The sequence below is a fragment of the Mobula hypostoma genome, chromosome 27 (assembly GCF_963921235.1).
Source record: "Mobula hypostoma chromosome 27, sMobHyp1.1, whole genome shotgun sequence".
Taxonomy (NCBI): Eukaryota; Metazoa; Chordata; class Chondrichthyes; order Myliobatiformes; family Myliobatidae; genus Mobula; species Mobula hypostoma.
Window position 1 is genome coordinate 17,792,111 of NC_086123.1, and position 27,614 is coordinate 17,819,724.

Consider the following 27,614-nt stretch of genomic DNA (forward strand, 5'->3'; position numbering starts at 1 on the left):
AGTTTGTAAACCCTTTGTACTTACCTGGTTTTGTGCATTAATTACTCATAAAATCTTTATCTAAGTCACAATAATAGGCAGAATCTACCAAAACTAATAACACACAAACAATTGTACTTTACACGCCTTTATTGAACACATTTTTTAATTAATCACAGTCCTGGCTGGAAAACGTATCTGATCCCTTGTATCTAATAACTGGTAGAACCTCCTTTAACAGCAATAACCTCCATCAAACTTTTCCTGTAGCTGCTGATCAGACTTGAACAATGGTGAGAAGGAATTTTAGACCATTCCTCCATACAGAACCGTTTCAGTTCATCAATACTTCTGGGATACCTTGCAGGAACAACCCTCTTCAGGTCATGCCACAGCATCTCCATTGGGTTAAGATCTGGACTCTGACTTAGCCATTCCAAAACATGAATGTTCTTCTTAATAAATCATTCTGCTGTTGATTTACTCTTGTGTTTCTGATCATTGTCTTGTTGCATCATCCAACTTCTATTAAGCTTCAGGTGATAAATTGCTACCCTGAAATTCTCCTGTAAAATGTCGATACAATTTTGAATTCATTGTTCCCTCAACATTTGCAGCTGTCCAGGCTCCAGGACAGCAAACCAGCTCCAAACCATGATGCTCTATCCACCATGCTTCACAGTTGGGATGAGGTTTTGGTATTGGTGTGCAGTTTCCTTTTTTCTCCAAACATAGCAATGTGTATTTCTGCCAAAAAAGTTCAACTTCGGTCTCATCTGTCCACAGAACAGTGTCCCAGAAGCATTGTGGAACATCCAGGAGGTCTTTTGCAAAATTGAGATGTGCAGCAATTTTTTTTTTTCTTTTTTTTTTGGAGAGCAGTTGTGTCCTTCCATGAACACGATTCATGTTCAGTGTTTTTTTTTATAGTGGACACATGAACAGAGTCTTTAGCAAGTTCCAGAGATTTCTGCAGATCTGTTGCTGTTACCCTTGGGTTCTTTTTCACCATCTTCAGCGTTGCCCATTGTGCTCGGTATGGTCTTTGTCGGACACCCACTCCTAGGGAGAGTAGCAACGGTACTGAATTTCCTCCATTTGTAGACAATTTCTATTACTGTGGACAATTTCTATTACTGTGGACTGATGAACACTCAGGTGTTTAGAAATACTTTTATAGCCTTTTCCAGCTTTATACATCTCTGCAATTATTCTTCTAAGGGCCTCTGAAAGTTGTTTTGATTGAGCCATGGTGCACATAAACAGATCTTTCTTGAGAAGAGTAGGCTCTATCAGTAACCTGACGTTGTTTGTCTTTTTCATAAGGCAGGGCACCTTTGCAACTCACAGCTCCAATATCATTTCATTGATTGGACCACCTGACTCCTACAAAAGCTATTTGAAGGCATTACTCCTGAGGTTTATATACTTTTTTGAATCTAGACCGTGATTGTTTAAATGGTATACTCAGTATTAATGAGAAGAAGTATAATTGTTTATGACTTATTAATTTGAGCAGGTTTTGTTAGTCTATTATTATGACTTGGATGAAGATCAGACCACATTTTGTGAGTAATTAATGCAGAAAACCAGGTAATTGCAAAGTCTTCACAAACGTTTACTTTCAACTGCACCTTTTCCCTAGCTTCCGCCATCTCCAGCGGGATCCCACTACCAAGTGCATCTTTCTTTCTTTTCCAGAGATCACTCCCTACATGACTCCCTTGTCCATTCATCCCTCCCCACTGATCTTCCCCGGTACTTACCCTTGCAAGCAGAATAAGTGCCACACCTGCCCCTACACCTCCTCCCTCCCCTCCCTCCCTACCATTCAGGGCCTCAAACAGACCTTCCAGGTGAAACAACTCTTCACCCATGAATCTGTTGGGGTTATCTACTGCATCCAGTGCTCTCAGAGTGGCCTCCCGTATATTGGTGAGACCCGACGTAGATTGGGAGACTGCTTCGCCAAGCACCTATGCTCCATCCACCAGAAAAAGTGGGATCCCCCAGTGGCCACCCATTTCAGTTCTACTTCCCATTCCCATTCTGATATGTCCATCTATGGCCTCCTCTACTGCCACGATGAGGCCACACTCGGGTTGGAGGAACAACACCTTGTATTCTATCTATTTTGATAGCATAAACATCAATTTCTCAAGCTTCTGGTAATTGCCCCCCTTCTCCATTTCCATTCTCCCTTCCCCACCCACCTCATCTCCTTACCTGCCCATCACCTCCCTGTAGTGCTCCTCCCCCTTCCCTTCCTTCCATGGTCTTCTACCCTCTCCTCTCAATTTCCCCTTTCTCCAGCCCTTTATCTCTTTCACCTATCAGCTTTCCCACTCTTTACTTCAACCCTCCCCCTCTGCCGGTTTCACCTATCACCTACTGCCTTGTACTTTTTCCTCCCCTTTCCCCCCCACCACCTTCTTGCTGTAACTTCTTATCTTTTTTTCCCCAGTCCTGTTGAAGTGTTGGCCTGAAACATTGACTGTTTACTCTTTTCCATAGATGCTGCCTGGCCTGCTGAGTTCCTCCAGCATTTTGTGTATGTTGCTTGGATTTCCAGCATCTGCAGATTTTCTTGTCTTTGTTGATAGGTTCTTGATTAATCAGGGTGTCAAAGATTACAGGGAAAAGGCAGGAGAATGGGGCTGGCAGGGATAGTAAATCGGCCCTGATGGCATGGTGTAGCAGACTCAATTGGTCAAGTGGCCTAATTCTGCTCCTGTGTCTTGTGGTTCTAAATAACTTTTTCTGGGGAAATTGCAGATCATGACTCAGAATTCATTGGAGTAATGATATTGGCAACTAATGCCTTAAGTTAGATGACTGTACTCTGTGGCAAATTAAATTTTGATATTTGGCTGAGACACTGTATAGCCAATAGATATACAGTGGATTCCATTTAATCAGGCCATTGGTTAATCGAGGCAGACGCTCAAGAAAATAGCCAGGATACCCTTCATTTATTTGGGACACTATGCTGCTTAACTGGGACTGGAGAATTTTGCCAAACCGTTTCTAACTAACATCAATCACGTGCACCTTTGTGTGGGTATTAGACACATCGTGCTTAGAGCAAACTGTTTTTAAATTACTGCCAGCTGTATGTGTATATGTTCAAAAAGCAGTGATTTTAGTCACTGATATTTGGCAAGAAATAAGCGTTAGGTCAAATTAGAACTGTTTTACTCACTGCAGTTTCAAGCATTCAGACGTCGATGCCTGAAAAAGCTAGGTGTAAAAACGAAATGATTTCACTACTTCCGAGTTAGGAACCATGAAGATTTTGAAGGTATCGACAATCATCTTTAATGTTGCAGGTAAAATGAAGAGAATACGATCATTGAAAGCATTTTATGAAGGCAATCCATTATCACTGATTTTGTTAGTTTACAGTCAATCAAAAGAAAGTAGCAGAGTACAGCAGATAAATTCCAATATCAGTGACTATTAGGAACTAGTACGGTGTTTTTGTAGTATGGCAGTAATATTGATAATGTTCAATTTGTTCTGTATTTCATTCAGGTGCATTTTTTATTCAGTTAAGTGGTAGTTTACCTTTGTTATACTTTTTAAATTATTTCCAGTAAACTTTGGCCCAATTAAGTAGCTGCCCCAATTAGCCAACGTGCACTGGTCCCTGTGTGTCCCAACTAACTGGAACACAATGTATTTGCACTAGCAAAAAACCTACATTCTCTTCCTCACTGCTGTTCTAGGAAAAATTTTGTAGTGGTAGAACTGTTGATTGCTGCAATAAGCCCAATTTAATAAAACAAATTAATGAAAAATCACAGAGTAATTTAATGTAGTGGCTCAGCTCAAACTCATCAGACAGATGTTCCCTTCATCTGTAACAAGGGAATTGTACCAGTATAAAGCAAAGCAACTGGCAAGTCCCTGAATATTTTATAAAGATTAATTAACAACATGGGAACAGTAAGATTCCTTAGTCACCATGATTCATCAGTGTACTGAATGTACTTGTAGATACTGACAATATTCCTTAATCATTTTTGCAATTGACTTTCCTGAACTTTGATCAGTGGCAGAGCTGAATGGAGATCTTGAAGTTGTACAAGGACAAAAAAAAGAGATTTGTGTGCAGTGCCTTGTACAACAAATCCCAGAGCTGAATGGTTAACTTGTCCATTACTGAAGAAGTGTCAGCTTAGATCCTTGTACACCATTTTCAGAAATGGATGTGAACCTGCAGTTAACACACACACAAAATGCTGGAGGAATTCAACAGACCAGGCAGCATCTATGGAAAAGCATCTCAGGCCAAAACCCTTCATCAGGACTAGGAAACAAAAGAGTAAGAAGGTACTTGCTCTGACTTTTCTTTTTTTCCAGCCCTGATGAAGGGTCTCAGCTGGAAACATTGACTGTTTACTCTTTTCCATTGACGCTACTTGATATGCTGAGTTCCTCCAGCATTTTTAGTGTGTTGCTTTGGACTTCCAGCATCTCAGATTTTCTTGTCTTTGTGAACCTGACTCAATAGGATTGTCATAGATGAGCAATGGTACATTATTCTGCTCTTCACTATGATTAAGTTCTCTTCATCTATTTTTAAATTCCTTGAAATGAATTGCTTGGTTAAAGCCTATTTGTTCAGTGTGTACTGTGTCATATGACGAGGGCGGTTGTGGTCTTTCCAGAACCATGATTCATCTTGGCAAACTTTTCTACAGAAGTGATTTGCCATTCCCTTCTGGGCAATGTCTTTACTCCAGCTATTATCAATATTCTTCAAATATTGTCTGACTAGTGTCAGTGGTCACATAACCAAGATTGTGATATGCAACAGCTGCTGATATGCTATCATGTGACCCCGATCAGGGGACTAAGCAGGTGCTACACCTTGCCTATGGGTGAACTCGGGCTAGTGGAGGGAAGGAGTGCCTTACACCTCCGTAGTAGTGACATATCTCCACCTTGCCACCCAAAGCCTATGTCATTCACAGGTTGGAAAAGGGGTAAATATAATGCAATACCATGGAGCTCTGAATTGCAATTAAAACACTTGGGCTGTTTGTGGGATGGGGAGACAAAATACATATGGACATTCAGAAAGCTTCATTGTAGAAGATGTGCCTTTGGCTTCACATGCTTTAATTTTAGTTAAATTCTGGACAGGATTAGCTCTTTTAAAGTACAGAAATATTAAGGACAATATAGAAAGAATTGACCGGAAGTTTTAGCACAGGGATCTATGCTGGGGCTTAACTATCTTAACAGAGCTCAATGTTCAAGGTAATAAAAATTGTTATAACAAGTATAATTAATTTTATTATTTTTGTAATTTTAACCTCTTAAATGGTGAGTAAAAGATCATACCACGACAAGCATTTGGTCCATGACAAACTAGAAAAGCTTGTTTATCTCAATTGCTGTTCCTTTATTGCGACAAGCACAATAACAGACAGACCGCCATAGCTCAGTGAGAACTTCTAATTCAGTCACATACAGATGGACAAGCTGGATTATTATGCATTCAGGTTACATTCAGGGTGGCACACAAACACTAGTTAACAATCTAGATAACCATGCTAAAATGTAACAATAAACGAACTTGAACATTGCACCATAACTCTACTGAACACACACACCACAGAGCCATTTTAAAACCAGAACTATAAGAGATAGGAACAGAATTAGGCCATTCAGCCCATTGAATCCACTCCTCCATTTCATCATGGCTGATCCCGGATCCCATTCAACTCCATACAACTGCCCCGTCACCATATCCCTTAATGCCCCAACCAATCGGGAATCTATCAACTTCTGCCTTGAATATACCCATGGACTTGGCCTCCACCGCAGTCTGTGGCAGAGGTTAAAATTACAAAACTAGTAAAATTATTTATACTTGTTACAACAGTGAGTAGCACTGGCTGCAAGGAATGCTGGGGCGAGCTGTTGACCATGCTCCTGGAGCACCACACGGCCCCCACCTGAGAAACCAGCCATCCTTGGCAACCCCAGCGACAAAAACAAAGTCCAAAAGTCCCGATGGTGGTCGACACCAGTGCTGCCTGGGGTGTAGGGGGGTGCCTGTAGACACCCAGGGGAGGCACTGTTTTGTGAGGTAAGAGGCAGGGCACCCAGTGTGTCACATCCTTCCCTCAGCCTCATTGGGTCAGTGGGGGCTGTCGGCCAATATAGTAGCAGCCGGTCCCGGTGCGTCATGACTGTCTTCCACCGCTCAAGCAGCTACACCCTGCAAGTCACATCGGAGATGCGCTTGAGCACCTCTCCTGAACCTTTCCAGTTGCTTCAAAGCTTAGGGAATAGTCCCTTCTAGGAGGGGCCGTAAATCCATACTCGGTCCCCCACAATAAAGTCCTGTCCCCAGCTGTGGGCATCATAAGCCTGTTTTTGCTAGCAACGAGCTGCGCTTTGGTTCTGCCAAGCCGCATTGTAAACAGCCTGCAGGCACCGCCTGAGGTGCTGCAGGTATTCCAGCCCAGCATCCCCAAGAATTTCTGGCTAAGGGTGGGTGGGGGGAGAACCAAACACCCAGATTCACCAGCGTGCACAGCTCACACCCGAGCATGAGCACAGCCGGCGTACACCTGGTGGTCTCTCGGACCCCAGTACTGGGGGTAGGTGGCCATCCCAATCACGCTGGTGCTGGCTAACAAGGATGGCGAGCTGCGTAGCCAGGGTGTGGTTGAAGCACCCCACCAACCTATCACTTTGCCGATAATGGAGGGTGTTCCGTGTTTTGGTGATTCCCAGCTGCCTGCAGACCTCACTAAACACCTGCACCTAACAGTTGCACAAAATAATCTGCGGATGCTGGGATCAAAGCAACACTCACAATATGCTGGAGGAACTCAGCAGGTCGGGCAGCAGCAGTGTGGAAACGATGAGTCGACATTTCGGGCCGGAACCCTTCGTCAGGACTGAAGAAAGTGGGTGGGGGAGGGTTGGAAGTTATTTTTTACAAAAGAGAATTTATTAAGTGTGAGAACCAGTTCTGCCAACCGGACGAGGGTAGTGGTTGTGGGGAACTGGTGAGGTCTATTATCCAGGAAGTAGCGGAGGGCTTTGAGGCCTTCTTGATGGGGAATGGAGGTGTATAAGGATTGGACATCCATAGTAAAGATGGATCTTCCAATCTTCCAAACCTTCCCCCCTTCTTTCTTCAGTCCTGTCGAAGGGTTCCGGCCGGAAACATCGACTCATCGTTTCCACTGATGCTGCCCGACCTGCTGAGTTCCTCCAGCATATTGTGAGTGTTCCTAACAGTTGCACCCTTGGTCACTGTGGAGTTCCTCCAGAGTGCCAAAACAGCAGAAGAACTCCTCCACAAACCTCTGGCAGTCTGGTCCAGGGCCTCCTACACCTCCGGCCACTTGTAAGGTAATCCACAGCCACAAGAACATAGCAGTTCCCGGCATCGGTGTGGGGGACGGGGCCCAGGATGTCCACCCCTACACGCTCCATTGGGGGGGGGGGGGTGCCCACCAGGTACTGCTGCATTGGTGCCCTAGACTGGCAGCCTGGCCCCTTCTGGGACGTGCAAGTGTCGCAGCAGTGCGCAACTGTTCCATGTCCTGCCTATACCCAGGCCAATAGCTGCATTCCTGCAGCTTGCCCAACGTCTTTGCAACCCTGAAATGGCCAACACCCCCCCCCCCCCACCACCAGCCCGTGCACCAACTGCAGGAGATGTCTGTCGCCGTGGGTCAACTGCCGAAGCCAGAACAGCAACCCATAGCGCATCTCCAGCAAGCCCCACTGTGAGTATAGGGCTTTGGCCCCTGGATCCAGGGCAGAGACCTCTGCCCACTCCAGCCGCTGTCCCTCACTCAGCCATCCCCTCACCCAGGCCAGCACAGGATCACTCTCCTGTTCACTGCTGGTGGTCAATGGTGGGGATGTCTACCTCACTGCCGGCTGCCACCTAAAGCACTGCCCCTGGCTCCGCTCCTTGAGGCAGTGACAGCAGCGACACTCGTTGGCCTCACAGAGACGGCTGGAGAGGGTGTCAGCATTGTCACTTTCTTGGGATCCATTGCCACTCCTCCTGTGCTCACCACGAGGCCCAGGTACTTCTCTGATAGCACAGCAGGCAGCATTTTGTGGGGTTGAGGAGCAGGTTCGCCTGGTGGATGGCGGCAAACACCCCTTCCAAGTTCCGCAGAGCATCAACAAAAACGGCAGCGTGCACTGGGAGATTGTCACAGTGACTCTGCAGAATGTGAGCCAGCATCCTCTCCATCAGTCTCTCGAATGTGGCCAGGCCATTACCCGGCAGTGTCACAGTCGGTGGTGAAGGTAGTCTTGGGCTGAGCTTTCAGGGCCAGTTCGACTTACCAGTAGCCATTACAGAGATCGAGAAAGCTGAACCAGGTTGAACCTACGATACAGTCCAGGGTATCATCAGTTCGGGGCAGCAGGTGAAAGATCTTCTGGGTCACGGCATTGAGAAGTAGTCTACACAGCACCCCCAGGACCTGCCTTTCTTTCTGACCAACAACACTGAGGCTGCCTACTGGTGTCAGAGGACTCTCTGTCTGGCATTTGGCGAGGGTCTGGCTTTGGGGCCTTGGGTGGATTGGCTGGGCGCCCCCAGTGTTAATGTGGTGTTGGACCAGCCCTGAACGTTTGCAGCCCTCGTCCCTGGCTGCAAAGATGTCGAGGTGCTGGTCAGGAGGTCTTTCAGCCACCACTGCGGGTCCTGATCCGAGTCCTCGCTGCTCTGCTGCCACAGCTCCCGCACTGCCTGGGTGGACCGATGCAGTTGCTGATGAAGGGCATGATGTGCTGCGCTGGGGTGGCCAGTGATGGTGCGCTGTGTTCCATCGGGCTGCTGCAGGGTGTGCTGCACTGTGGCAGGCCACTGAGACCAGTGGTGGTGGTTGTGCCCACCTGGTCCGCTTCTTGGAGCTGCCCTGCCAGAGGTTGTGGGACAGGTCAGGTCAGGGCCATATGGCCTGGCGCTGGTTGGACTTGTCTTACGGACTCTACCTCGTCACTTCCCTCTGATCAAGATGGCACCTAGGTTCAGCGCTTCTTCAGCCAACATCTTCTGGATAGTTCATGAAACCTTATGTTTTACTTCTTTTATGTCTTTTACATTTGTTTATCATCTTGAATGTGGTTTTGGAATTGTTGGAGCCTGTGATTTGCAGTTTGGAGAACGCAGTCTCCGGGAGTATTCTGGGAGGCAGAGGCACCGTGAGTGAACCTTTTTGGGAGGAGACTGTGGCTGGCTGCTGAACTTGAGCTGATGGTCAACTCCATTTCACCGGTTAGTTTCCATTGTTCGCCGATTATAGCGACAAGGGAGATTGAAACATGCCAGTGAATGTGGAAGGTGAGGGCCAGCTGCCTGCCTTTTTATCACTGGGGGATCGCTGCTATGGAGAGGGTAGACTGCCTTTTGATTGCTGGTGGGACTGCCCTGCTACGGAGAGGGAAAGGCCTGCCGCTGTGCCCAAAGAATGTGACCCAGGTTTTCTGCGTTTTTGATAATGGACTTGGACTATAGACTTTTTTCCAATCTTACAGTTCTTGTGTTCTGTGTTTTTCGTTCGATCTTTCTTGTATTTTTTGTGTGCAGGGTGGGGGATTTGGGGGTCGATGTGCCTGGCCTGTTTTTTTTGTGCAGGGAGGGGGATTTGGGGGTCGATGTGCCTGGCCTGTTTTTTTTGTGCAGGGAGGGGGATTTGGGGGTTGATGATCGTGCGGCCGTTCTTTCTTGGTTTTGTGGCTATCTGGAGAAGAAGAATTTCAGAGTTGTGTACTTTGATAGTAAAATGAACCTTTGAACATTGTAAGTGGAACTTGTTGATAAACAATAACAACCTCCGTAACAATTCTCAAACTGGACTATTTTTTTGGTAGGTGCATAACCATTATCCTTAGCTATCGAGTTCTCTAAAGCTGGGCATCAATTGCTGCCTGTTGGTGATGTAGATTTGAGGTCTGCAGAGGTTCTTGACTGTCGCTTTATTGCATCTTGTCTGTCTGAGCATCTTACAGGTGTGTGTATTATATATAATTTTGGGATATTGTGATCTTTTTCCTCAAAACTACTATTAACACTAGCGCCCCACTGACAAGCCTGTAAAATGCTGGTTGAATTAAGTTTCAACTGGACACTGCTCTGAACTGCACTACGTTTCCACCAATACAACTGGAGTATTGAGAGTCACCTTGTTATGCAAAGGAGAATTGGTAAGTGTTGCAGGGAGTAGGAGTCATCCACTGAATTTTGTACAACTAAAATTTGATGTACAATTTTGTATAAACTAAGCTAATATTTGTTTATCTTTTAAGTGTATGTGCAGCATTCAGTTCTCAAGTTTTAGAATTTAAAACCGCTATCGCATTCCTGTATGGAGTAGGCACAATAATCTCAATCTTGCAGTGTCCTTCTGGTTAAGGCATTGAGGATGTGCAGTTGAGTTCAGGACAGGTTGTAGGTTTAGTCACATGTATATTGACCTGAGCCATGGAGGTGTAGGAGGGTAGCTCCTGTATACTGCAGCATACTTGTTGGTAGATGGGTTTCCCTCTTACTAGCCAACAGTGCCTGCATACATTTACAAGACTACACTTTGCTGCACAGACAGCTGTGGTGGAATAGTTATGGAAGTGGTTTGGTCTTTTGAGGCTGTGGAATCATCCCCAAGTATGTTGTATTATGTCAAAGGGGAAAAAATTGCAAGGAGAGTTCTGCAATTCTGTTCTGTTTTTGTTTTGAATTTCTGCATTGTAGCATCAGTTGCACCTTGTTCCAATAAAAAAAAATAAAGAAATTTGCTTCCTGGTATTTCTAATTAACAAGAACCTTTCTGCTTGCTCTGCTGCATGACCACTGCCTTGTCTGTGGGCAGAAGGAACCTTAGAACAGTGGAAGTAACCTCAGAGCAGTTTTAACTATCTGAAATGAACTGAACAGGTGCATTTTAATCAGTAATTAAGTGGTATCTCACATTCCAGTGAGATTTCCTTTGCAATTAAAATATGGATCCAAATAGGACACATTTATGGTCATGGTTTAATAGTAATTTTCAAATATGGTTTTGTATTGATTGTACATGTTTAAGCAGAGGATTTAAATGCACCAGATTTTCTTGTTTTAAAAATACTGACTGGAATTGATCCAGACATCTCCATGGTTCTGATGATCAAAATCCCGTTGCTGAGCCACAAATATGAGATGCTAGATTTAGTTGCAAGAGTTTGCTGATCTCGTAGATCTCTTTGTATAATCATTGGAAATGTTTTATTGCAGGACTATAAACAGTAGAATGCAATAAAAATGTGTTCAGTGAGCCTCTGCAGGCTCATTGGTACAAATTGTTCAATAAAAGTCTGCTAAAGATTATTACTGCTTCTCATAATGGTTCTTTTATAAACCGTTCAACTAAAAATCTCAGACCATTTTTCAATCCTTTGAGGTTTTTAAAGTCTTATTTGGTGCTTTAGAAAAGATATACTGTCTCTGGAAGATAAAACTACTTTAGACAACTCTAGTGACCTATAATTTATCAAATTATTTCATCGTTTCAGAGTAAAGTATCAAGTTTAGGAACAAATGGGAGTAGGAGTAGACCATGCAGCCAGTCAAGACTGTTCTGCTTGTTAATGCAATTATGCCTGAACTTCTACTACTTGTTTTATTCTCCAAATGTCATTCTTCTACTAATATCCAAAAATATGTTGATCTGTTTTGAATTGCATTGATGATATTCCACAGTTCTATCTGTTGTCAGTAGAGAATTCTGAGTTACGAAATTTCTTGTCTTGCTCCTCTTTGGCCTATCCCTTGTTTGCGATTGACCCTAGTTTAGATCCCTCTGCCAGGGAAATGTTCCACCTGCATCTATTCTGTTGAGCTCTCTAGGAATTGTATCTTACAATATTTCTTGCATTTCATTCTTAAAATCTTAACATTAGAAGCTTAGTTACCTAACGTAAACACGAGGGAATCTGCAGATGCTGGAATTTCAGGCAACACACATAAGCTGGTGAACGCAGCAGGCCAGGCATCATCTCTAGGAAGAGGTACAGTCAACATTTCAGGCCGAGACGCTTCGTCAGGACTAACTGAAAGAAGAGCTAGTAAGAGATTTGAAAGTGGGAGGGGGAGATCTGAAATCATAGGAGAAGACAGGAGGGGGGAGGGATGGAGCCAAGAGCTGGACAGCTGATTGGCAAAAGGGATATGAGAGGATCATGGGACAGGAGGCCTAGGGAGAAAGAAAGGGGGAGGGGGGAAGCCCAGAGGAGAGGCAAGGGGTATAGTGACCTAATCTCAGACTTGCAATTCCAAGAATCAGCCAGGTGAATCTTCACTGCACTTCCTTTACAGTGGAGTTTTCAATGTGGGGTCCACTGACACTTTGCTAAATAGTATTGGCCCACAAAACATTAAAAAAAAGACTGAGAACCCCTGCTCTATAGCAAGCAGATTTTCAAAATCCAGGTGTGATCGTACCTAGGCTTTGCACAAATGTAGTAAGACGCCTTAATTGTTGTGTTCCATTCCTCTAACATGAAGACCAACCTGCTGTTGGCTTCTGAATTGATTGCTGCACCTACACTAGAACTGTGCCTCTCCAATGTCCCTGCTTTCTCTCCAAGGAAACGAGTGGCCAGGGCTGCACAGCATTGGAAGCAAACCCTTTGACTGAGTGAATACGCACTGACCTGCAAGCACCTATCTGTGTCTCAACTCTGAATACTTGGTTCAGTTTGTTTTCGTTTTCTCCCCCGCCCCTGAATTAGTAACTTCCGATCTTCGTTTTTTTTCAGTGGAAGTGAATTTCTCACTTTACATTTCAAATTTCAAAGTAAATTTATTATCAAAGTACATATATCACAGTATACAATCCTACAGGCATACTCAATATATCCGTAGAATAATAACCATAACGGAATCCATGGAAGTCTGCACCAACTTGGGTGTTCCACCAGAGAGCAAAAGACAGCAAGCTGTGCAAATACAAAAAGAAAGAGATAATAATAATAAATAAACAGTAAATATGGAGAACATGAGATGAAGAGACCTTGGAAAGCGAGTCCATAGATTGTCAAAACAATTCAGTGATGGAGCAAGTGAAGTTATTCAAGAGCCTGATGGTTGAGGGGTAACAACAGTTCCTGAACCTGGTAGTGAGTCCTGAGGCTCCTGTACCACCTTCCTGATGGCAGCAGCAAGAAGAGAGCATATCCTGAATGGTGGAGGTCCCTGATGAAGGATTCTGCTTTCTTGCGACAGCATTTCATGTAGATGTGCTCAGAAGAGCTTTACCCGTGATGGGGAGAGCTTTACACAAGGTTAGTCTCTGCCACTGAACCCCACCTAATTCAGCCACAGAGTATGATGGCATGCAGCATCATCTGTCAGTCAAATGGTAGGAGCAGGTCCACTTAAGATCAGGACTGGCCTACTCCTGCACCTGTTTTCTGTGTTTCTATGTGTTCATTGAAGTAGCTGAAAGCTGTTGGCCTTTTTCAGAACAGGCAGCCACAGTGAAGTTGATTGGGTGAGGAATGTATGCACTTTTGCATTTATTACAGAGATGTATTCTACTTGAGGGCTAGAGGTTGAATTTGTTTTATTTCTGTTGGCTAGAATTTAGAAGTCCTTAATTTGGAGCAGGAAACATCTTGTAAGACTGTTAAGTCTGTGTCTCTGCTGGATTTGTATTAATTAGCTGTGGTGCTAATCAATAATTAACAGTAGAAATGTTGCATATTTGAACATGTTTTCTTCCACTTAACCAACAGAATTAATGGCAGTGGGAATCTGTTCTTCACTGACAAACTTTTAAGTGTGAAATTAAAAATTCAATATCAATCTTTCTAAATTATGGCAGGAAAGTTGCCCTGTTGCCATATAATCAATGTTTAGGTTTAGACTCAGGTTTCTGGTTAAGGTGGCGCTATGGAATGCGTGCGAAAGTTTGCTGGTAGTCAAAACGTCACTAAAAATACCTTTTCTGAGGTAAATTGTGTTAAATTATCACTGCAAACAGTGAAGGGGCGAGCAATGGTGGAGCAAGTTTGAGGGATGAGCTGAGATGTGTGTTGTAGGTTGAGTTCAATGCCCATACAACTGGCCCAGGTGCGAGGTTGAATCACTCTGGGCACCGAATAGAGAAGTCGGGCACCAGGCAGAGGAGATTTGATGTGAGGTCAGATCTCTCTGGTCACTGAGCTGATTTTAAGGGCTTGAGGGTGGCTTCGAGGTGGGTGGCGAAATCTGGGCCCGGAGCAAGTCGCTGGGTGGTGTGGTCTAGTCCCGGAGCCTTTCGCTGCAGTAGTGCCTGGGTCCTAGTGCGAGGTCCGATATGCTATTTAGACAATATAAGTGCTGGCCCAGATCAGAGGCAAGAGTCAATTACGCTCACTCTCCACGATGTTCAGTCCTCTCTCCAGGGCACCAGAGCCTTTTACTGCAACTTTGGTCAATTTAAACGCCAACCCAGATAGACTCAGGTGTCGGGATCGAGAGCAAGAGCTGATTTTGCTCATTCCCTGTCATGACTGTGTCTCAAGACTGCCCCAGCTGTTGTGCTCAATGCCCACTAATATGATGAACTAATAAGCGAGGCTTTGAGCCTACTTGGGATCAGATCTGTAGACTCTGTTTTTGGTTTGGAATGTTGTTGTTTGCATGATTTGTGGTTTTTCATACTGGGTATTGTCTTTTATTTTTATTTTTTAATTGGGTTCTTTAAGGTTTCTTGCTTAGTGGCTACCTGTGAGCAAACAAATCTCAAGGTTGTATCATTTATACATTCCTTGATAATAAATGTACTTTGAATCTTTGAATTTTAACTAATGAGTAATCAACAAAGCGAAACTTACAATACAAGGTCATTTGTTTGCAATGTAAAAAGTCCTGGCACCCATTTAAGAAAAAAGTTTTTTTCTAGTTGTTGAAGCTGGCATTTCAAAAATGTAATTCTGGAAGTTTTAGACTATTTTATGTGTGATTTGTTGAGATCATTACAAAACATTTAAAATTCAATAGGGATAGCTGCTGAGATCAGGCACCTTTTATTTAAAAAAAAAGTTTTTCCTCGGTAAAAGATAGTCCAAATAATCTGAACTCAAGGTAATTTTTTTTCCACTTTTTTTCATCCAAGCAGGTTTCCATTATGAAATGTTATCCAAAGTTTCCCCTTTGTCTCAGCTTCTGAACAATACAATGTACTGAAATGCCACTGAAGGTGAGCAGTGGTCATTGCCTTGAATGCTCTGACGCAGGTAATATCGAAGAAGAATACATTGTCTTTATGGAGAAAATGTAAATAAGCAGACAGAACTATGGAAATGGGCATTGACATTTTGTTCCAACATTATATGAGCAGAGATACAACAGGCTGAATAGATGAGTACTGAGCTGTAAACTCATAACAACATTCATGCTGCAGCATCTGATGTAGCTCTCCCAGGTCAATTTAAATTAACAAGATTTGATCGGTTTTTAAAATTTGGAAATCAACAATGTACATTTTTGGGTGAAAAATGATTGACGTTGAAACAGGTTTTTTTTGCCTTCCTCTTTGCAGAAAGCCAGTCCAGTAGTGCTTCCCTAGACACACTACTTGCACTCCTACAGACAGAAGGAGCAAAAATTGAAGAGGAAACTGAGGTAAATGTTTCATGCTTCAGTTTATGCAAATTGTTTGTTCAGTGAACAAGCAGTTATGATAGAGCATCACTGATACCTTAAATTATTCTGTCATCTGAGCTGACTAAGCACAGTTGTTTGGTGATCTTGTGACAGAGGGGAGAGGAAAAGAGTTTTGGGTGAGATTGGCAGTTGCATAAAACTATAATTAGTTAAACTGCTCCCCAGTGTCAAATGAACTTTTGATGGTTCATTTTGCAAATTTCATAATGCATGCAAGTATGACGCTTTTAAATTACAACCCCCACCCCCCCCAGTCCCCTCTCATTTCAGTTCTCATTCCCTCTTGTGCTCTGAGATCATTCTGACTGAAGGAGACAATGTCTACTGTAAACCAGCACAAGTGATCTTAGTAATTCCATGATAATGACTGAGAAACACTAAGTAATCATAAGGGCAGGAGACTTTCTTTTGGATGTGGAAAACTGCCCCACATTTTTTTTAAAACTTCTATTTCTTTTCCATCCCTTTTATCCAATCTCTTCCCACCCTCATCTATCACCATTTGCTACTTTCTATCTTTCAGCTGCTATTCATTCTATTTTCAAAGTAAATTTATTATCAAAGTGTATGTGCATCACCATATAAAACCCTGAGATTTATTTTCCTGCAGGCATACTCAATGAATCCACAGTAGAATTATAAAGATAATAGAGTCAATGAAACGCTGCACCAACTTGGCATTCAACCAGTGTGCAAAAGACAACAAACTGTTGTCTCCTTTGTTGTCCAGTCCAATCATCCCCATTCTTGTAGGTCCCTTTTATTCAATACCATTTTGAGTGTATAATGTGCCTTTTCAAGCTTGTGTTATGAACTGAAATATTTAATAATTTTCCGGCCTTTTCACACCTTCATGTGATCCATCACTTATTGTCCTCCTGTGTTGCACAATTTCTCAGTCTTTTTGAGGGTGAGCTTTAAAATAGTATCCAGTACAGCTCAAAGCTAATTTTACTACACTTCCAAGCCTGCTCTCCATAATAACTCTTTTTTTGTCTTAGTGGAATCTGTTCTGGCAATGCCAGTGCTTCTAAGTTTTTCCCCATATTCCTCTTTAAAGGACTTCCCCTTCCACACTGATAACTCAAAAGCATTCATTCCTTTTCTTTTGCTTCTGTTCCAAAAGCAGAATAAAGATGTGTTTGTTATTCATTTCACCTGTTTCTGTATGTAGCAGATTGTATACATGAGCATCATCCCTCTTTTATCTCTCCTTTCTATTTCTCTTTCACCCCTCACTGTCCGTGATCCCTATCAAGTGCAGGAGTTGCTATACTTATCCTTCACCTGTCTCGCTCTGTGTTGAACACCAAATGTTACCTTCAGGTGATAAGTAAATTCCTTATTCTAATTTCAATCTGGTATTCTGTATTTGTTTATTAAATAGGACCCTACTGGGTCATCAACCACTAACCGTGTGATCATTTTGTAACTTGCCTTTGTCTAATCTGTGTGTTGCTGTGGAGCTGCTCCACTCTTCATCTTACCTCTGGACCTCCTCGTCTCCCTTTCTGGTTAAGCTCAAGGGCACAATTTGCAAAATACCTTACATACTTGAGACTGAATTCAGCAATTGTCAACAATCATTCCTGCTATTCCCTTTGCGCCTTCATCCAACCCAGCTTGTCTGCATTTTCATTGTCAACTTGATCACAGCTGCCCTATCCAGACCTGACTTTTTATTCCTCCTACCTCAACACCAACCTCCACACCCCTCATCAGCACATTTGTTTAAAAAAAAATAAGGTGTTGATCCTCAGGGTGGAGGAGCAACACCTTGTATTCCGTCTGGGTAGTCTCCAACCTGATGGCATGAACTTCGATTTCTCTTTTCACTATATTTCCCTCCCCCTCCCCTCTCCTCTTCTCTAGTCTCTTTACCTCTTATCACTTGCCTATCACCTCCCCGGTGCCCCTTCTCCTTCCCTTTCTCCTGTGACCCACTCTCCTTTCAGATTCCCTCTTCTCGAGCCCTTTCTCACTCACCTGGCTTCATCTATCATCTAGCTATTCTCCTTCCCCTCCCTCCACATTTTTATTCTGATGTCTTCCACCCCCCACCACCCTCCCCCCGTCCCAGAGAAGGGTCTTGACCAAAACATCGGCTGTTTATTTATTTCTATAGATGCTGCCTGACCTCCTGAGTTCCTCCAGCATTTTGTGTGTGTTGCTTTAGTTAAAAAAGTTACTTTTCTAACATTTTCCCAGATCCAGTGAAAGCTGTTGATCCTGCTTCTGCCCACATGTACTGTCTGATCAAGTGCTATTTTGGATTTCACAATACCGCTAAATGCCTTTTTGCTTTATTGATCAAACAACTGATTGCTTTACTCTCAATTTTGTTGTAGATCATGGCTGAACACTTTCTAGATGGTGAAGTACCCTTGGATGTGTTTATAGACCAGTATCCAACAAAGCGAAAACTGGCACATCAACGGCGTGTAAAAATCGAGAAGCTGCAGGAAATGGTCATAAAAGGACCAAAGTTAACCTGGCCGCGGTTACCCCAGCCACAAATGCAACCTGAGCCACCACAGACAACCTGGAATTCCAACAATGCAGAATCTAACACACCCACTGTCGTACCTCGGAGGGTTCCACCGCCACCTCAGGTTGGAGCCTCTCCCACTCCTTTTACGAGTGCAGCCCTGGGGGCAACATCAGGAGCACCTTACCCTGTTCCATATCCTCCCATCCCACCAAGATCAGGGAACACTGCTCCGAATTTCGTCTCTCCACTACAGTACAGGCCACCCTGCCCTCTGCCTGCTACTCAGAAAGCTGGACATCCTCCTCAACCAGGCTTTATTTTCCAGTAATCCTGCAAAATGGGTTCCAGTGCACCCTTCTGTGCATAGATACTTCTGCAGCGTTCAATGTCTGATGTGTGTGTGATCTGCATTTCTCCGAGGGAGAATAAGAGATCTGCAGATCAGAACCTTGCACCTACTTCAACGAGAATCTCTTAAATTACACGGCAGCCTTGGAATTCTATTTTGTGAAGCATTTGGATGGAAGACGAAACATAATGGGGCCTTTCTATGATTTCTAAACCTTTTACTTCTGGAATCCATTGCACTCTCTGCAGGGACATTTTAGAAGTTCTTCAGCAGCAACTGCCACAAAAATACAAATGCTGATACAACAAAAAAAAACAGATTATAATTTACTGATAGTCGATTAGCACAGTTTCTAGAAATGCATTTACTGTTTCAATTAGGAAAAAAATACTGTGATTGACCATAGGCATAGATTGTGTATAGATGTTTTTATAGAAAGGTAATTTGTACTGGAGTTTCAGGGCTCTGAGGTTTGTGCCTATGTGATTGGGTATGCTTATAATCTTTTCCTTCTTTCATTTATGTCAATGCTAACATTACAGATTTATTGAATCCTGTTTAACTGTCACTAAGCTCTCAAATTATTAGCTTTGAATGTTTGTTTACATACGCACCACTTAAACTAAACCATTCTAATGACTAAAAATAAACTTACTTTGACATTTGATATTTAGCTTTAATACTTCTGGTAGAAAAATAGTCTTATGATTTTTGTCAAAACTAGGCACCAATTTAGCTGTTTTTGATGCTCCCTACCCTAGAAGACAATGATTCCTGGATTTGCAACAGGGATGTGTTCTTTGAAAGTGTTGTGACATTTCATAAATGGAAAAAAACTGTATGAAATGCATTTTAAGTGTTTCAGTACAGTGTCTTCCTGTGTGGGGAGTGTGACAGATTTTTCTTATAACAACATTTCATATTGAAGATTCATATCCAAAAGAGTTAACAATGTTATAGCAAAAAAGTTGTCAATCTAATGTTTGTAAAACAAGGAATTACTGCTGGGTTGCAAACCTACTGGAAACTGCTCAACTACATTGGTTGAGGGGAAATTATGTCAAAACAAACTGAATTTCATTTGGTGAACAGGTACAATGAAACATACTTTAAAATTGTGAAGCAGAACAGTTTTAAAAATGAAGCGTTAGATAGCTTTTCTAATGTGTAATAAGAGGAAAAAAACCTTTTTTTAGTGTTAAGCTGTGTTACATATTTCTATCCTTTGTATCTACATTCTGAAACAGTTCTATTTAGGGCTTTAAACAGATGGACTACCTTATTTATTTGCAAGCTCAAGAAGTGTCATATGTGGCTGTATGTTATGTGCCTTAGTAATATTCATTGAGGGACTGTTGGAAATGTTATTTGTGGTACTCAAGAGGTAGCACCATAGATTTTCATGTTTATGTTCCAAGGGATGCAGTGTTGCAGTTAATGAAAGTATTTTGTTGATCTAAACTATATGTTAATCAAAGTTAGATTAATAAAACTAATCAATATTAAAAAGAAGCAGATTAGTTGGTGGCAATATAACATGTTCAAAAATGCATTACTGCGAATGAGGGAGACTAAAACTTTATCTTCAATGGTTTCTTGAAATTACACAAATTCTTTGCCTCATTCAAGACTATGGTAAATTGATTGTAGCAACATTTCAAACACTACAGTTGGATTTGCTTTTGAGTACACTTTTTGTAGGATGACTTTTTTAAATTAAGTTGCCTTGAAAGGCCTCAAGATTGTCTCTACTGCAGCTCCTCATTCATCAGTAAATTAAAACAACTTCTTTAATACCGCAGGGAAAAATCCTCACTCCAGTTTCACATGTTTTAACTAAAATGTTTGACAGTACATTTGTAAAGTTTTATAGTTCATGACTGCTGTTACTAATGTAGTGGTGAGCTAAAAAATTACCTCATTTTAATCAGTTCTATTAATAAAATGCATTGTACATTATCTATTTTGCTGTCTTTGCTTTCACTTATGCATTATGAAAGATTGGCTCATTACTGTGTGAATCAGAATTTGACTTGCTCATTCCAGGTAATTAAAGTTGCTTTTGAGTAGTTCTCTGGTAAAAGTTGAGTATCACCTGGTTCTTGCATTTTCTTTGGGAGACAGACTCTTAGATTCTACGCTTATCATAATCAGGATTTTTTAAATCCTTTCTATATTTGTAAAAATAAAGTGCAGGAAAGAAAATTTAGAAATAACACATTCCCATTCCCAATGAAACTTAATATTAATTCTGACCTATAACTCTTTGAAAACTTTTTATATATTGAATAATCATGTGTGTGTATATTTTTTGAATTTTTATATACAGTATATTGAATTTATTGATTTCCATCTTGTTTAACATTTACCTGCTGATAAGTCTTTGTATAATCCAGTTTTTAGGCAAAATATCTTTCCAGTAAGCTTGGAACATACTAGTGTTTATGTGAATTGAATCTTCAAGTGAAAATGAGAAAGAAGATTTTCCTTTCAAAGTCTTCACAATTATGCAGTGAAGGGTTAAAAGTAAAAATTCTGATTTCAAGCTGTGTATTGGGTAGTTGCACGAATCACGAGGTAGAATGTTGTAGCAATAATTTTCATTGTATATTTATCTATCTTTTGATGTAAATGTTAATGTCAACTTGATGTTTTTTTTAAAAAACAACTATTTTAAGTTCTATACATTGACTACAGAATCACTACAAATTGTTTTAATTGAAAGTTATTAAAAAAAGGTTGCATGTCCTTTGTACAAAGTACTGTTGTCTTTAGAACCTAAGATGCTTGGATCTTTTATTGCTTGATCATAGTTATAATTAGAATGTTATAATTATAATTAGAATGTTGACATTTTCATTACAATTGTGGTTGACGCAAGAGATTAATCATACTGGGTTACACGAAGGCTGTAACTTACAACTTGGGTGGTATGAAATTGCCCATAGTTCATTACCATTAAAATACTGATGCCCCTTCCCAAAATTCATAAAGAATATCTTGTCTGTGAAGTTTAATGGAAGTTGTAAACCTTTTACAAAGTTATATTTCAGATATATAATTTAAGGTTTGTGTTCTCTGCTTCACTTTCGCTACCAGCACCAAACCACTTCCTCCAACACTGCGGGATTGATTTCAACAACGTTTATTTGTATGGTACCAATGTAACAGCATAATTTGATCCTGATTCGGGTTTTATGGAAGGTGGTTGGTTGATTTTTATCACCTAATGTTACTAAATGAGGTGGAGATTTTTTAAATGGTCTTTTTAGGGTGGATTTTATCTATCAAATGTTTAATGTCCAAAAGTTAAGGGTATGAGGTGAGGAGGCTAGTGGTGGATGATAAGGTTTCTTAAGCTGCAATGTGGGAGCAGTGCAAGAAAAAAGATGCAGAAGAATGACGGGTAGAAATTAAATGGGAACTAAAAGTACTTCTATAATCCATGTTATTGAGTTACTTTAGAGCAGGGGTTCCCAGCCTAGGGTTCATGGATCCTTCGATTAATGGTAGGGATCCTTGGCAGAACAAACAGTTAGGAAGCCCTGCCTTAGTGGTTAATATTGCAAAGAGGAAAGGATTAAATTTCATGTGTCTGCATGGTCATGCTGCCTTTGAGATTAATATTATTGAGGCAAGTAATGTTAGAATATTCTGAGGAACCAGGATTATCTCAATGTTGAAGATGAGGGAAGTCGACTGGATTGTGTCCTGAATGAGACTAGTGGGAGGAGGCAACACTTGCAGGAAATGGGGAAAATGAGATAAACAAACAGCAAATTCAGTGTTTGAACACTCGGGATTAAATACGGTTGTTGCACCTGAGCTAGACATAAAAGGGGAGTAAAAATGTAAATCCTGTAGATCTTTATGTAATTCCTGTTGGAAACAGATAGGTTGACGTGGTTGATTGGGTCTTCACCCAGCAATAATCAGGGCAGTAAGGCCAATTCTAATTCTTTCTACTTGCCAGGGATGGCAAGCTCGCAGGACTGCATTTGAACATTGCACTACACCCAATTAGCTGTAAGTATTACCCACTTTTCGTATGGCTAATGAGTTTCAGATTATTTATAATGCTGTTATACAACAATTACAAAAATGGAGAAAATGTAGCTTTAATTATTGTGGAGCCATTATAACTGTTTGCCAGGAATGCAAGTGTCTGCTTCAGAAAATGCATTCTTTTTATAATGTTGTGCCAGTAATAGAATTTTTTTTTCTGTTCTAATTTCATGGGGAACCTGTACTCAATAATTCCAGCTGATGAAATATAGGCAATATACAGATTCTGAAAGATTTGTGTTCACTGTTAACAGATCTGGAATTGGGTGCATTTAGGAGTGGCTATTGGCTCTAGTAGTTTAATGCTAGGATTAATTCCTGTTCCCATTTCCATTCTGAAATGTCAGTCCGTGATCGCCTCTTCAGCCACAATGAGGCCACTCTCAAGCTGAAGAAACAACAACTCGTATTCTGTCCAGGTAGTCACCAAACTGATAACGTGAACGTCAGTTTCTCCAGCTTCCGTTAATTTTTCACTTTTCTTCAATTCCCCACTCTGGGTTCTTGCCTCTTCTCCTCACCTGCCTATCCCATCCCCTTCATGCCCCTCTTACTTCCCTTTCTCAAATTCCTTCTTCTCCAGCCATAAGACACAGGAACGTATTTGGGCCATTCGGCCCATTGAGTCTTCCCTGCCATTTCATCATGGCTGATCCATTTCCCCCTCAACCCCATTTCCTGCCTTTCTTCCCATACCCTTTCATGCCGGGACTTTTTAAGAATCTACCAACCTCTGCTTTAAATACACCCAATGACCTGGTCTCCACAACTGCCAAGGGTAACAAATTCCACAGATTCGCCACCCTCAGGCTAAAGAAATACCTCCTCATTTCCGTTCTATATGGACGTCCCTCTATTCTGAGGTTGCGCCCTCTGGTCCCAGACTCTCCCACAACGGGGAACTTCCTCTCCGCATCCACTCTATCTTGGCCTTTCAACGTTCAAGCAGCTCCAATGAGGAACTTACCCTCCCCCCCCCCCCCCATCTTCTAAATTCCAGTGAGTACAGGTACAGGTCAAACACTCCTCATGCGATGAGCCGTTCTTTCCCAGAATCATTTGAACCCTCTCCTATGTCAGCATATCCTTTCTTAGATAAGGGGCCCAAAACTGCTCTCAATACTCTTGAGGCCTCACCAATGCCTTGTAAAGCCTCTACGTTACATCCTTGAGTTAATATTCTAGTCCTCTCAAAATGAATGCTAACATCACATTTACCTTCCTCACCACCGACTCAACCTGCAAATTAACCTTTAGGGAATCCTACAAGAGACTCCCAAGTGCCTTTGCTCTGCAGATTTTTGAATTTTTTGCCGATTAGAAATTAGTTTACACTTTTATTCCTTCTACCATAAGTGCACGATCATACACTTGTATTCCATCTGGCACTTATTTGCCCATTCCAATCTGTCTAAATCAAGGATTCCCAATGTTTTTTATGTTATGGACTCCTACCATTAACTGAGGGGTCCATGGATGTCAGGTTGGGAAGCCCTGGGGTAAATCCTCCTGCAGCCTTCTTTCTTCATCAAGGCTCCCTGTCCCTCCACCTTTCTTCATATCGGCTGCAAACTTGGTCACAAAGCCGTCAGTCACATCATCCAAATCATTGACATACAATTTTAAAAGAAGTGGGCTCAACACCAGTCCCTGTGGAACACCACTAGTTGCCAGCAGCCAAAAAGAAAAGGCCACTCTTTGCCTTCTGCTAATCAGCCAATGCTCTAACTATGCTAGTATCTTTCCTGTAATACCACGGGCTTGTACCTTGTTAAACAGCCTCGTGTGTGGCACCTTGTCAAAGGCCTTCTGAAGATCCAGGTTCGCAACATCCACTAATTCTCTGTCTATCCTGCTTATTATTTCCTCAAAGATTTCTAACACATTTATCAGGCAAGATCTTCCCTTAAGGAAAACAAACTGACTTTGGCTATTTTATCGTGTGGCTCCAAGTGCCTGAAACCATCTTTAACAATCGATTCCAGTATCTTCCCAGCCACTAAGGTTAAGCTAACTGGCCTATAATTTCCTTTCTTCTCCTCCCTTAATTCTTGAAGAGTGTAGTGACACTTGCAATTTTCCAATCCTCCAGAACCATGCAAGGATCTAGTGATTCTTGAAAAATCATTCCTAATGCCTCCACAATCTCTTCAGCTACCTCTTTCAGAACCCTGGTCTGTAGTCATTTGGTCCAGGTGACTTATCTACCTTCAGAACTTACAGTTTCTCAAGCACCTTCTCCCTTGTAACAGCAACTGCATTCACTTCTGCCCCCTGACTCTCTGAAGCTTCTGTCATACTGCTAGTGTCTTCCAAAGCGAAGACTGATGAAAAATATTATTCAATTCATCCTCCATTTCCTTGTTCCCCATTACTTCCTCTCCAATGTCATTTTGCAGTGGTCTATCCACTCTCTCCTCTCCTATACTCATTAAAAGTTAGAAAAACTTAGTATCCTCTTTGATATTATTGGCTAGTCTACTATCATATTTCATCTTTTCACTCCTTATGACTTTTTTAGTTGCATTCTGTTGGTTTTTTTTAAAAGCTTCCCAATTCTCTAACTTCCTACTAATTTTTGCTGTATTATATGCCCTCTCCTTTGCTTTTATATTCGCTTTGACTTCCCTTGTCAGCCAGTTGTGTCATCCTTCCCTTTAGAATACCTCACCTTTGAGATATATCTATCCTGCACCTTCCGAATTGCTCCCAGAAACTCCATTCATTGCTGCTCTGCCTTCATCCCTGCCAGTATCCCTTTCCAATCAACTTTGGTCATCTCCTTTCTCATGTCTCTAATTCCCTTTTACTCCATTATAATACAGATACATTTGACTTGACTTCTACCTTTCAAATTTCAGGGTGAATTCTATCATATGATCATGACCTCCAAGGGGTTCATTTACCTTGAGCTTCCTAATTAAATCCAGTTCATTACACAGCACCCAGTCCAGAATTGTGCTTTCACTTAGTGGGCTCAACCAGTCTGCTCCAGAAAGCCATCTTGTAGGCATTCTACCCATTCTCTCTTGAGGTCAGCACCAGCCTGATTTTTCACAATCTACTTACATATTGAAGCTCCCCCCACTGACTGTCATAACATTGCCCTTTTTATCTGCCATTGTAATTTGTAGCCCACATCCTGGCCACTGTTCGGAGGCCTGTACATAACTCCCATTAGTGTATTTTGACCTTTACATTTCAGGAACTCTACCCACAAGGATTCTACGTTTTCTACGCCTATGTCATCTCCTTGATTTAAGTATTTTTTTTTACCAGCAGAGCCACCCCACCCCCTCTGCCTTCCTGCCTGTCCTTTCAATACAATGTTTATCCTTGGATATTAAACATCCAACTATAAACTTCTTTCAGCCATAACTCAGTGATGCCCACGACATCATTTCTTTCAATCTCCAGCTGCACTAAATGATCAACTACCTTATTCCATATATTGCGTGCATTCATATACAACAAAGTCCTGTATTTGTCATCCTTTTTGATCCTGTCCCCCTGCTACACTGCAATTCATCCCACTAACTGCACTTTTGCCCTATCGTCTGCCTCTCCTTGCTAGCAGTCTCCCCACACACTTGACTCTGCTTGTATACCAACTGCCCCATTCTCAATTCTATCACTCAGTTTCTCATCCCTCTCAAACGGTTCTAACCAACCTGCCTGCAAAGATACTGGTCCAAATTGGGTTCAAGTGAAACCCATCCCTTTAGTATGTCATACTTTCCCCAGAAGAGATCCCAATCTGAAACCCTGACCCCTGCACCAATTCCTCAGCCACACACTTATCTGCCAGATCATCCTATTCTTAGCCTCAATGTTGCATGGCGCAGGCAGCAATCCAGAAATTGCTACCGAGGAGGTCCTGCTTTTCAACTTTCTACCTAGCTCCTTAAGTTCTTTCTTCAGGACCTCCTCACTTTTCCAACCTATTGTATGTCATTGGTACCAATATGTGCCAAGACTTCTGGCTGCTCAGCCTCTCTGTTTAGAATGCCTTGGACCCGATCCAAAACATCCTTGGCACCCGAGAAGCAACATACCTTTCGGGTGTCTTTATCATGTCCACAGAATCTCATGTCTACTCCTCTAACTATGGAATCCCCTATCACTTCTCTTCTTCCCCCCCCCCACCCCCCACCCCACCAAGCCACCTTTCCTATTGAGCCACAGTGCCAGAGATCTGGTTACTGCGGCTCCCCCCCCCTTCGTAGGACGTCCCCTCAACGGTATCCGAAGCGGTATGTTTATTATTGAGGGGAACAGGCACAGGAGTACTCTTCATTGGCTGTCCATTTCCTTCCCCTCTCCTGGCAGTCACCCAGGTATCTGAGGGTGACTACCTCCCTGTAGCTCCTGTCCATCACAGTTTCCCGTGTCACTTCCCATTTTATTTCATTCCCCCCCCCCTTTTCTCCACCCACCTGGCTTCATATATCTTCTTGTTTTGACCCATACCCCCACCACCTTATTTTGGCAACACACACAAAATGCTAGAGGAACTCGCCCGGCCTGGCAGCATCTATCGGAAAAAAGTACAGCTGACGTTTCGGGCGGAAACCCTTTGGTAGGACTTTATTTTTCCATAGATGATGCCTGGTCTGCTGAGTTCCGCCAGCATTTTGTGTGTGTGTGTGTGTGAGTTGCTCAGATTTCCAGCATCTGCAGATTTTCTCTTGTTTGTGACCTTATTTTGGCTCTTCCCCATCCTGATGTAGCATCTCAGCATAGATGTCGACTGTTTATTCCTCTCCATAGATGGACTTGCTGAGTTCCTCCAGTGTTTTGTGTGTGTTGCTCAAGCCTAGACACTCATTCCTTATTCTGGCAATTATTTAGAGATCTGTATTGGAACTATATGCAACAGCAATATTGCACTTTACATATAAAAGAAAGATGTTTTTTGCTAAAAAAAAAAAAAAATTCTGTTTTGTATTGAAAATTTACCCTGGTGATTTTTGGCTGGATGACTGCCAGAAGTCTTCCTGAACTAATCCTATGAAGGAGCAGGATAAGATATTTAAGACAGCTTA

At 42.2% G+C, this 27,614-nt stretch overlaps 1 protein-coding gene across 1 annotated transcript in view; it reads left to right on the forward strand.

Moving 5' to 3' along the window:
• Nucleotides 1-21,262, forward strand: part of vps37ba (VPS37B subunit of ESCRT-I a) — a 37,940-nt gene extending 16,678 nt beyond the window's left edge. Inside the window, exons 3-4 of the mRNA XM_063034582.1 lie at nt 15,540-15,622; nt 18,013-21,262. Of these exons, the coding sequence (XP_062890652.1) occupies nt 15,540-15,622; nt 18,013-18,483 (554 nt within the window). The 3' untranslated portion in view covers nt 18,484-21,262. The remainder of the gene's footprint in view (nt 1-15,539; nt 15,623-18,012) is intronic.
• The last annotated feature ends 6,352 nt before the right edge of the window (nt 21,263-27,614 follow it).